This window comes from Diorhabda sublineata, chromosome 1 (genome assembly GCF_026230105.1).
Source record: "Diorhabda sublineata isolate icDioSubl1.1 chromosome 1, icDioSubl1.1, whole genome shotgun sequence".
Taxonomy (NCBI): domain Eukaryota; kingdom Metazoa; phylum Arthropoda; class Insecta; order Coleoptera; family Chrysomelidae; genus Diorhabda; species Diorhabda sublineata.
This window is the reverse complement of record NC_079474.1, coordinates 35,635,863-35,647,806: the sequence shown is the minus strand read 5'-3', so window position 1 is coordinate 35,647,806 and position 11,944 is coordinate 35,635,863. Positions and strand designations below refer to the sequence as shown.

The window sequence follows — 11,944 nt, the reverse complement described above, 5'->3', positions numbered from 1 at the left end:
CAAAGTGCGTATGGGATAAACCATTTTAATTTAATCTAATAAAAATAAAGAAAACGCAAAAATATTAATACACATTTTCGTCAAATATGATAAGGATACATCAAATAGTTTTCAGTTAACGGGCACAAATAGTTTGTAAATTTTTTAAGATCCTCTAATTCAGCAACTTGAAAATATATTTGCACTCGCGCTGAGGGATTTTCACTAAAATTTCAGTCATTCTGGACATTAGCTTCTGTTTCACAATCGTATAACTAATTAATGATTAATAGAATGGAAAAAATTTAGTATCTGGATGTCGTTTGATATTTGTTTTTAAAAAGCAACATGCCGACGAAAATGAAAGATGAATTAGACTCTGCACCATCATTTACTACCGTAAAATTTTGCTGAATGCAATCGTTACGATTTCAGCTTAAATTACGACGAGCATTCGGGACTGCCAAAGCTGTGACAACCAGTGATACCGTCAAAAAAGATCACCAAATGGTACTAGACGACCATCGGACTAAGGTTAGAAAGAGAGGAAGCTATCGCCACATCAAGAGAACGCATTTGCCTTATAATAACCAAAAAATTATGCCTGCTTAAGGTATACGCACGTTGAGTGCCACGTTTACTCGATTGGTCCAGAAGCTTATGCTATTTAACATTTTTGACGTCTTATTGACATGCTTTGAGCAATATGAGTCGGATTTTTTGCATCGATTTAATTCGAATTTAAATCGAATTAATGTCTTAGTTTGACATTTCATTTGACCCACCATATCAAAGTGAAAACAGATAAGCTGATATTTTCAGCTCAATTTGGAAAAAATCGAAACATTTGCAAAAGGAAAGCTATAAATAGCTTTATCACATCAATATTTATTTTAGTTTTTTACTCAATTTTTGGTAAAATATTAAAGATATGACAAAACAAAACAATAATAATTTAAAGAAATACATTAGTTTAAAGTTTTTTTTTTTAATTATAATTTTTAATGTTTATTTGTTCCAATGCCATAAACTACATAAAACAGACCCAAAATAAGTGATAGCCTAATAAACCACTAGCAGGTAAACTTTCCACACTGCCGAAGAGAAAATCAACTTGAGAAAATCTTGCTCTTCTTTTTCTAAAGTAAGTTTTTCTTGGATACCCCAATAGTCTAATTTTTTTTAATCTATTTTCTTACATATTGCGCTATGCGCAAATACCTACAAAAATACTTTGAATCAAAATTGATAATTTACTAAAAAAATGAATTGTAATCATAAAAAATTCGAATTAAAAACATTCAGTCATATTCAAGATTCATATTATGTTTGTTTATACCTGAAAAAATGTTTGTTTTACAAATAGCCAATCGAATAACGAGAAGTACAAATATGCTCTGAAACATTCAGGAATAAGTAACAAAAGTCATTAAGTACATATCATGATATATATAAAAAATTTAAAGCATAACAAACAAATTTGGAAAAATAAGTCATTAATCCCAGAATTTTTAAAGACAAATAATTCAATACTAATCAAAAATAAAACGAGGCCAATAAATGAGCGTACGGGACCAATTGAAAAGGAAGAATGATATCAAAAAGGAAGCACAAAATCAATTGAACGGGAAGAACCTAATCAATCAAGCTAAGTCACTTGGAAGCAAATAACACAAACTAAATATAAGTGAAAAGCACGATTAAGGAAAAAAAGTACAAAACTAATATTAGACAAGACAAACTTTACAAAAAAAAAGTTATAATAATTGAATAAGGTAAGAGAATTCAATTATAAAGAAATATAAATTCTGTGGAAAATAAGGATAAAGACCTATAGACTTCAACATTAGCAATTAGTACCACAGCTCTTTTATTCTCAAAGTAATATTCACCTGCATTCTTTACACTGACAAAGAAGTTCAATATGCTTTGTCTTTTATAAGTGAAATGAATCAGGTTCTTGTTATATTTTATTTTTCAATCCATCAATTTTAGACCCAACAATTACCAACTTTCTGTATCAGTGAAGGTACTTAAAAATTGGGTTTCTTCATGATCAATCAAATCTAGAAGTACAAATATATCTATATTTTCAATTTCAGTAACGTCTTCACCAGAAATCAAACTCTTTGTTTTTGAGTTCTGATGTGTTTGTGCTAAATGCTTTGATCCATATATTGAATCCTGTGATCCCCATTCCTCAAAAGCTTCTTCTCCATCAAAGAATATTAATTTTAAATTTAAATCATTTGACTGAATTGATTTCAATTCTTTATCCATGACTTTTATCAGATTCAATATCATAGCACATACAAAACAACAATTATATATATTATATTATCAGGAAATCTAATACCTAATATGCAAAAATGATAGAACTGTTTTCCTATGGTTTCAAGCTACCTTTAGAAAACAATCCCCAAACATAGATAACCTCTATGACCTTTAAATCTATATTCTACAAACTTTTGGGGTTTTAGGAAAATATAAATGAGTTAACCCCCAGATCAATCGTCAACTCTATTATGATCTAAACGTTCGGAAAGTAATCTGAATCACAAATTCACTGTTGTTCGGGAACTGCACGATCTTCGTCATAGATCAACCGTAAGACCGTGACCCAGGATCCTATGGATGGTTATATGAGTTATGGCTACTACTACCTTATGTTTGGATTAAATATATTTATTTTCATTGCCACTTTATGATCTATAAAATTGTTTATTCTATCATCTCTAATAAAAACTAGAAAATAAAAAAAATTCTAATAATTCTTTGAATTTATTGAAATTATGCTTGATTTTTATAAGCTACAGAGAGGCGAGCAGTAGTCATATCCAAGGTGGAAAAAGTAAATATAAAAATAGTTGAGGTTAAATATGTGTTTTTATGTACGTCTTAGCTTCAAGAAATCATAAGTAAATAAATCATTTAAACATAAATTTAAATTAACGATTATGGATTTAGATTTTGCTAACAACGATGTGTTGGACCAGTATATAACAATATCAAATAAATTGAAAAAGTAAGTTTTCATTGAATTTATAAAGTATTTTATTAGATAAGAGTTGTCTTTATCTTTTAGACGATTTCTTAAAAAACCAAATGTTGCAGAAGCTTGCGAATCTTTTATTGGCTTAGCTAAACGGTGTGAAACTTTGGAGTTACCTGTGTATGCAGGCTTGAGTTGGATAGCTGCAGCCAGATGTGAAGGATCTTTATGTAATAACACTGGTGAAACAACATGTTTGACTCAATCCGCTCGTCAGTTATTAAAAGCTGAAGATAGTGATAGACAAATCATTTGTGAAACATTGTTTGGTGAAAACTTACAAGTAAGTTATAACCAATTAAGATGGAGATATTTTGACATTGAATAGTTGGTGTGAAAATACTTTCTCAATCCAAATAAGATACAATCCTTTTTCTTGAACAACCCTTTAATAAAATAAATACATGTAATAATAATAATGGCTTAACACCCCTAATGGGGTTGCGTCCCAAACATGCTCTCTAGATCGTGTTTTTGGGGTAGATCCATAGTTTATGTCTACATCTTGTCGCTTATTTCCGGCTACAACTTCCTATTTTCTGTCTTTTTTTGCCAGTTTATAACTCCTACTCCGCTTAAGTCATCTTCCACTTCTTTTAACCATTTTGTCTTAGGCATGTCACATCTTTTTTAACCACCGGGATCTCTTTGCATTATACTGAATGCTATAGATTTTGTTCTTTTTCTCTATACATACTCCAACTACTTAATTCGCTGAGCTTTGTTTTATTTTACAATATCTTAACTGCTGGGTTCGTAAATTAAACGCTAAATTTAGATTTTCCTTCCACAACTCCATACTTCTATATACACAGTGTTTCTATATTCATGTGACACAACTCAGAAGATGATTGCTCATTTAAAATTAAGATGGGCTTTTCCTATAACAAATTTTCCTCACACTTAAAAGATGGTAACTAAAATTTTTTTCTCAAAATTTCAGTAAAACTTTACACTTGAACTTCTGTCATTTCGTGCATTTGCTAAATACTAACCACAAGTATTTGTCCAATATTCCTGTTACATTATACAGGGGCTTTTTTTGAAGATAAAGTTTTATGAAGTGAAATGATAACTTCAAATCCTTGTTCTATTTAAAATTATTTTCTATTTTTGTCCCAAAACCAATAGAGAAAAAAATAAACACTGTAATTTATATTTTTTAATAAATTGAGTGGAAAACAGTAAAGATGAAAAATGTAATACGATTTATAATAAATGCTGAAAATAACCACCTCTAGCCAAAATACATGAATGTGGCCAATATGCCATGAATTGCTGTATACATTCAAAGATTTGAGTTGAATTTCTTATTGTGTCACTCTATTTGAATGTGATTCTTCAAATTGTTGATATCAACTATGAGGGTCTTGTACACTAATGATTTAGGTAACCCCATAAAAAGAAATGACAAGGATTCAACTCTGTACATAGAGCAGCACAATGTTGGGACTCTCCTTGACCAGTCCAATGATTGGGATATGTTGCATCTAAAAGTTGCCTAGCTATCCAACTGAAGTGTACTGGAGCAACATTTTGCACTAACCACATGTTTTGTCTGATATTCTAAAACTTGATTGAAAACAAGGTAGAGATAGTCATTGCCAGCATTTATTATGAATCACATTACATTTTACATCTTTCCTGTTTTCCACTCAATTTATTAAGAACAGTATAAATTACTGTGCTTGTTTCTCAGCTGCTATTTTGGGAAAAAAATTTAAGAATAAAAAATATTTTTAAATAAAAGAAGGACTTTAAGTTATAATTTTATTCCATAAAACTTCATTTTGACAAAAAGTTTTAATATGAAATAGAGTAAGGGCTGCTAATTCCACCCCCGTATAATGTTACAGGAATAATAAAAAAATACCCGTGGTTACTCTTACACGAGTGTACGAAAATTACAGAATTTCAAGTTTATAGTATTTTTAGGGTCATGTCTTGAAAAGGAAGTTTTTTTATAGAAAATACCCATCTCAATTTCATATGAGCAATCACCTGAATTTGGTTACATTAATTTAGAAACACTTTGTATATAGAAAAGGGTTCAAGAAACCTTCCTTTGTATTTGTAGTATTGTGGTGGCTGTATATACATATTTATTTCTTTGAGATAAATTTTTGTTGTTTTTTATTGTTAACTATATAACTGTAGCTTAAAATTAATTAAACATATATCAGTAAGAAAATAGTCAAAGTCATTATAATCTAAGTGGATCATAAAATTAATATTAATTCTTTGGTTGTAATGATTAGTTTATGAATGATTTGTTTTAGGCTGGTTTAAGCTGTTATGCTCATGCTGCAAGTAGATTTGGAGAGAAAAGTATTTTTCCTTTGTGTATAGATTTAGAAATTGTTGACTTTCTGAAAAGAATTGATAAAATAGAATATATTGAGAGTTATCTGAAAGATGCTATTGAACTAAGTAAAAGTCATAGTTATTCAAATATTCATTGCTTAGAACTGATAGCTTCTCATTTTATAAAAGTTGGTAAGTCTTATTTGTGCTAGAAATTAATTCACTCAGGGTTTTTTTTTATTTGTACATAAACTTATATAACATTAGTTAAACTGATTCTACCTAAATAAACAGTATACTTTAATGAAGTATGACCAGAGATTGTTCAATAGTTAACTCATTCATTTCTTTATTTCTGGAAATTTTCTTATCAGGTCGAACAATATACTGAAATTATGATTTTGTTGAGTCTAATAAAGTTCCCAAAATTATCTTTTTTAGGTGATTATTTGGCAGCACTGGAAACATTCTTTGAAATCTCTAAATTAATCGAAAATTCTTTAGTGAGTGGTTCCAAATCGGATAAATTATTGACATGTGAAATAAACTGTGTTTTCTTATTGCTAATTCTTCGACCAAGTCCACAAAAATTGACACCGAACTTAACTAAAATCTTGGAGAAATATACTTGGGATGATTTCAATGATGGAAGTCTAACAGGTATCTTAATCATAATTATTATCGGACATATAAAAGATTAATTGAAAAAAAAAGTAGGAATAATAATTTACAATGATTTAATTTTAGAACGCCCTGTAAGTAAAGAAACATTTTCATATGTAATAAACACTGAAGTTGCAAATATACAGAGTTGCTATTTGCGTACTTAAGTGTTATGTACTCACAAATATTTTCAAATTTATATGTTTATAATTTTGGATGTCATGAATTTAGTAAAAATATAAGCCACATGTTTGTTTGGCCAGAAACTGAAAGATCTCGTGGGTCTCTGGAAATTTCATTTTGCCTAATACTTACACTACAAACTTCGATAACATAATAACATATGAGGATTATTGATTTATTTGAAACTTGTTCAAATTACGGAAATTAGAGCAGAAATGAAATTTTTGATAATTGGACAAAGCTATTTTTCCAATGACTCAAATTTTGCCATTATTGACTCAAGGGCGAAAAAAAATCAAATAATTTTTTGACCAGATGATTGGTATAATAGAATCAAAACATGTAAAAAGAAAGGGTAAGTTCATCTAATTCAAATGACTTACCAAGATTTTTTGTCAACAAAACCTTTAGAACAATCAATTATTAACAGAAAAGTAACAGTGATGGGGTTTCCAGAAAATTATCTTGAAATACATTGGATAAAGTTTGAAAGGTCCAAACCCCATCTCATACAATTCAAATTTGACTATAATGAAGAGACAGATTTAAAGCCATTGATATAAAATAATCTGTAGTAAACTGCAAAGTTTGAATATAGATCAGCCTTTATTAAATCCTAACTGTAACAAACTGTTTAACTTAATGACTATAAAAACTTAACAATAGATCGAAATGACGAATCCTCGCATAGAGCTGATGAAGAAGACATTGTAATATTTCTGAATTATCCCAAATAATAATGCCGCTAACATAAAACTGCTATGAATTAATAACAATAAATATATTATAACAGAACTGCCAACATTTATGTTTATGGACAAGCTGTGATAAAAATATATAATAACTAACTTTTTCTATAATAAAAATACTTAAAAATGTGAAGATTAAACTTAACTTATCACTTTTTTCAGTTGCCAAATCGATTAACTCCACCAGTCACATAAAAAGTAACATTACTAACAATTATTATTTTTTGGCTATTAGTTCTTATTATTTTTATATACCGTTAGATGAAAGCTTTATCTGTATTTATGCATTCTATATTATATATTTGAATTTATATTATAAAAGGAATTTTTAAAAACAATATACATCGCTTTTCTCAATTTCTGGTTTTATGGAGTTAATTCAAAATCAAGTAATTCAAATAATAAATTTTTAAATATAGAGAATCCTGATTATTTAAACAATTAATTGTTATATGTGTTGATACAAATTTTTCACTTCTAAGGTAAAAAGTGAATTTTGTCAAGGTTGTTTAGTAAGAAATTTAATTGTCATAAATCATACAGGGAGGTACGGATTTTGTAACCAAAGAAAGATTTCAAAAATTCGATTTGACCCAAATAAACATAATTTTGTAGATTTTTTTGTTTGTTTGCTTCTTTCTCTATTTTGGTTACTTACACTCATTTATAATTTATTTGTTCTTTTATCTTTGCAATATGAGTGTTATCATTGGACCTATTGTTTCGATATTTACCCTTCGCACTTTTTGTTTAAGGGAAAAGAGCCCAGTTACCAAGGATAAAGTAGGTGCGAGCAAAGCAAAAAACTTGTGAAGGAACCAGAGAGAGCGCCTCGTCCAGGCCTTTGTAAGCTCTGGCGACCCACAGCATTTTTGTTAGAAATACTAAACCCCTAACAATTCCCCTTCCGATCGGGCCAACGGCCCACTTGTTACTAAAAGGGTAACAGCGTTCTGGCACTAGTGACAGCAGCTACCCTCCTACACAGCAAAGAATTGCGTTCAGGATCAAAACAAAAGTTACAGTGGTGACTGTTCTGGGAAACTATAACCAGAGAAGATCTGCTGAATGTATAAACCTAAGTAAGAATAATCTACGAATACTAACAGAAATCCTATAGGGACACTATCATCTTAACAAACACCTGAAGATGCTAAACTTAGCAAATAATTCGGCGTGCAGATTTTATTGCACAGAGGACGAAAGCTCTATCCACATTCTGTTGAAGTGTAAAACACTAAGGAACTCCAGAGCACTACAACTGGAAGCGCTTATAGCCATCCCACATTCTAGACTTTTGAAAAGGAGTGGTATTAACTCCTTAACTATTAGCTGTAAACACTGGGTTCTCCAGTATCGCATCAAGAAAGGGGGACACAATAAATCATTTAGGTCGCAGTGTATATTCGATGTCCCAAAATCCATACATACTCTGGTGACCAAAATCATTAAACTGGTGACAACTTAGTTTTCAAACGCATTCATTACATTAAGACAGGTTGTTTTTCAGCAACTTCATACAAAAACATTTGGTTTAAAACCTTATGAGGTAACATATGAGTGACTTTTTATTTTTGCATATCCCCAACAAGTGGAAATTGCAACTCTGACTGGCCCATAAGAATTCCTGACTTTAATCCCTTTATATACTTGTGGAATGATATTGGTTAGGTTAGGATTAGAGCTTTATCATCTTCATCTGGAAGCCCAAATTAGATTTTATAAGACTGGCGGAAATACGAGATCATTATGCAATTAAATTTGATTAAAAAGATGCCTCTGCAATATAAAATAATAATCAGAGTAAGAGGAAGCAATACATAGTTCCAAATAAAAGTTTGAATAGTGTATCATAATATAACAAATCTTTAAAATATATTGAAACTATTCCAAAATGATCTATTTGACCTAGTTGTGTCTGTTAGGAAAGTAAAGTTTTTAAAATTATGGGTTAATTTTTTGTGTATCTATATATGTAATTTATTTATTAACTTATTACATGAATTATATTGAATCAAAAATTTTATTTCAGCTTGCAGGATGTCCGAAAGTATGTTCTACCTTCTTAGATCACTAGTAACAGTTTGCCAGTCATTGGATAGGAGTAATTTAATAGATTTGGAAACAGATTTTTGGAAAGTCTTATCAAAAGAACAAAAGGAACTCTTGAGGATCTTGTTGAAAATATATGATGTATGAATGTGTATTTATTTGACTTGTAAATTGAATGCATCATACAAAGTCTAAGTTGGGACCAACAAATGAAATGAAAATTTGAAAAAATTGACAAATTCTTTATTAAAAGAAATATACAAATTTCAATTTTACAAATTATAAAAAAATGTACCACACAACACTATAAACGTATGAATTTTAATGTTGACTGCAAAAATATTTTCACGTTTCTAATAAAACTGTTTTAAAAATCCAATAAATTTCAATTAAATTTTCATGTTGATATGTGTACACACTATGTTATTATTAGTTTCAAATGTACACTCCCCAGCAAAAATGAAAATTAAATGGATCCACATATAAAAATTAAATTGCGAAATTAGTTCTGCAATAACAGAAATAAAGAGAAGACACATTCATGAAATATGGTAAAGATTTTTTGTACTGATCAGATTTTGAGTGCGTTCATAAATATAGTAAAGTGACTCTTATTTACGATCAATATTATATCTTAAATTATGTGCAACCAAAGGAATTCATATTGCTCACAATTTATATTTCAACTTACCTTAAGTTGTACTCTAACCTATTTAAAGTTTATGAAGGTTTTGGTAATAACGTACATTATACAAATAAAAAAAATTTTGATAGAAATAAAATATTTTTTGTGGTTATTGCTTAGAAAAGTTGCAATTTTCATAGTTTTTTTTTTAAATTGTGTAGGACAGAGATGATTGATATTACAGTACTCTATTATGTATCAGTAGAGCAACCTATCAAAATTATCACATTTTAAACAAACTATTTTCCGTAAAAATTTGAATAAGTTACATTTTACTCGCACCAATTAAATGAGAAAACAGGGAAAACTACTATGATGAAATAGAATATTTCTTTTGTTCAAATTATACAATTAAATATTTAAATCCCTTTTAAAAGCAATAAAGTTATTTTTATACTTTTTTCAAATCATCTTCTGTGATATAACACAAACGAAAAGCGACACTTACAAACAATTTATATTAAAAATTTGACAGTAGAAAACTTTTGTTGGTGGTACTCTATAAAATAAAAATATATTCATTCCATTCAACAAAATAATATAAAATTGTACATTGAAATAATCTTAGTTTCATATTGATATAATTTGGAGGTACAGAATATCTGGAGTCTGGAATCTTCAAGAGTGTACCTAATATAAATCATGAAAATTAATTATTATAATACTGAGCTATTATTAATCATATTCAATTTTTTTTTATTTTTATATATAAAATAATATTAACCTACGATGTTATGGTAGTTTTTATGTTTGCTATTCTTAATTTCGAATGGTTTTGCGGGTTGAGGACTCAAAATAAAACTGTCGGAGGAATTTTTTATAATGCCAACGTTTCTATATTTTATTTGATCTTTGTCAAGACTAAAAATATATGGTACATTATAACTCAAACGTTGATGAAGATAAACAAATAATAAAAATTGTGAATTAGATTAATTAGATATGATTAGAAGTAAAATAATAATCAGGTAAATAACAATAAAAAAATCTATATATTAAATATAAATAAATATATATTTTTAGCCTTGATAACGATCAAATAAAAGATCGAAACATTGGCATTTTAAAAAACTCTTGGACAATTTTTTTGCAAGTTCTCAACCCGCAACACCATTCAAAATTACATACTAGGAAGAATAGTAATATCAAGAATGGCTATTCTCAATATTAATGTTTGATATATATGATATGTATATGGTCATTAGGCTGTAGTTGCTTGGAGACACAGTTTTTTTGTGAGCATATGCTGTACATAATTGAGATTTCTTTTAATTTCAATACATTCCTTTTTTCAATGATATATATCTGAAGATAATTATTCCATATACATTTACATATAACTTCATACAATAAAAATAAATTTAGAAACAATAAATAGAAGTCATTTTGTTAAAATAATTTGGAAATATGATATATCGGCTTTAATTTTTAACTTCGATAGAAACAGGAAAGCTGGTTGAAACTGTAATCTTAGAACTTTCTTGAAAACAAAGTTGTTTCAATCAAACAATTGAAATAACCATTTATGGAGAAGTAGAAGAGGACAAGTAGCTAAAGCAAATAAGACTGAGAACTGAAACCATTATATAAGTTTAATGACATACAGGTAAAAATGATAAATCTCCAATTGGAACACGAACTGGACGTCAACCATGAAAGAGGCGGAATGAGAATTTAGAGCCAGGAAGAGGAAAGATATCGAAGGAGAAGAAGAAAAATGTTGTTCTTATTACTTTTGTAATTATTTTTAAATGTATAATGTATAGTCATTATTGAGTATGAGTAGCAAAAAATATTAATTTCTTTTTAGGAGACTAGGTATATATTCCCAATTTTTCTTCGTTTTTCGAATTAGTAATTTCATTAGTGGTTACAGGTAGGTACATGAAAACGTTTATTAATTAAAGAAAGAACGTAGAATTCAGACAGTGCTGAATTTATTTCAAGTTTCTGTTTCATTTTCTACGCAGTAATAAAGCCTTTATCAAGTGCTAAATTTTGGATTCATTTAGAATACGAATTACAAAAGAAAACATCTTTCTTATCTTTGTTTATGTTATTGAGAAAGGTATATAAGTTTGCTTAAATAAACAAAAAAAGGTGGTGGTTTCAAGGATATCTAATAATTTCACTATCGATTTTTGGAACAAAAAAAAGTAGGTAGTAAAGGGTTGACCTGGACGTATTATTTTTCAAAAACACATTTATATTCTGGAGATAACAAATGAAGCAAAAAAAGTAAATTCTTTAAACAATGAAGAAAGGGTCTGAGAAGGT

At 28.7% G+C, this 11,944-nt stretch overlaps 1 protein-coding gene across 1 annotated transcript; it reads left to right on the top strand.

Moving 5' to 3' along the window:
• Nucleotides 1–1,178: 1,178 nt before the first annotated feature.
• LOC130440508 (40-kDa huntingtin-associated protein-like) lies at nucleotides 1,179–10,691 on the top strand. Its single transcript, XM_056773725.1, has 5 exons — nucleotides 1,179–3,004; nucleotides 3,065–3,314; nucleotides 5,311–5,527; nucleotides 5,777–5,995; nucleotides 8,963–10,691. The coding sequence occupies exons 1-5, from the start codon at nucleotides 2,937–2,939 to the stop codon at nucleotides 9,127–9,129; spliced, it is 921 nt and encodes a 306-aa protein (XP_056629703.1). The 5' UTR covers nucleotides 1,179–2,936; the 3' UTR covers nucleotides 9,130–10,691.
• Nucleotides 10,692–11,944: the final 1,253 nt, after the last annotated feature.

Coding starts and splice junctions, on each gene's coding strand:
- LOC130440508 (XM_056773725.1), top strand. CDS start 2,937: ATGGATTTAGATTTTGCTAACAACGATGTGTTGGACCAGTATATAACA. Junction 3,005..3,064: donor ATATCAAATAAATTGAAAAA/GTAAGTTTTCAT, acceptor TTTATCTTTTAG/ACGATTTCTTAAAAAACCAA. Junction 5,528..5,776: donor TTCTCATTTTATAAAAGTTG/GTAAGTCTTATT, acceptor TATCTTTTTTAG/GTGATTATTTGGCAGCACTG.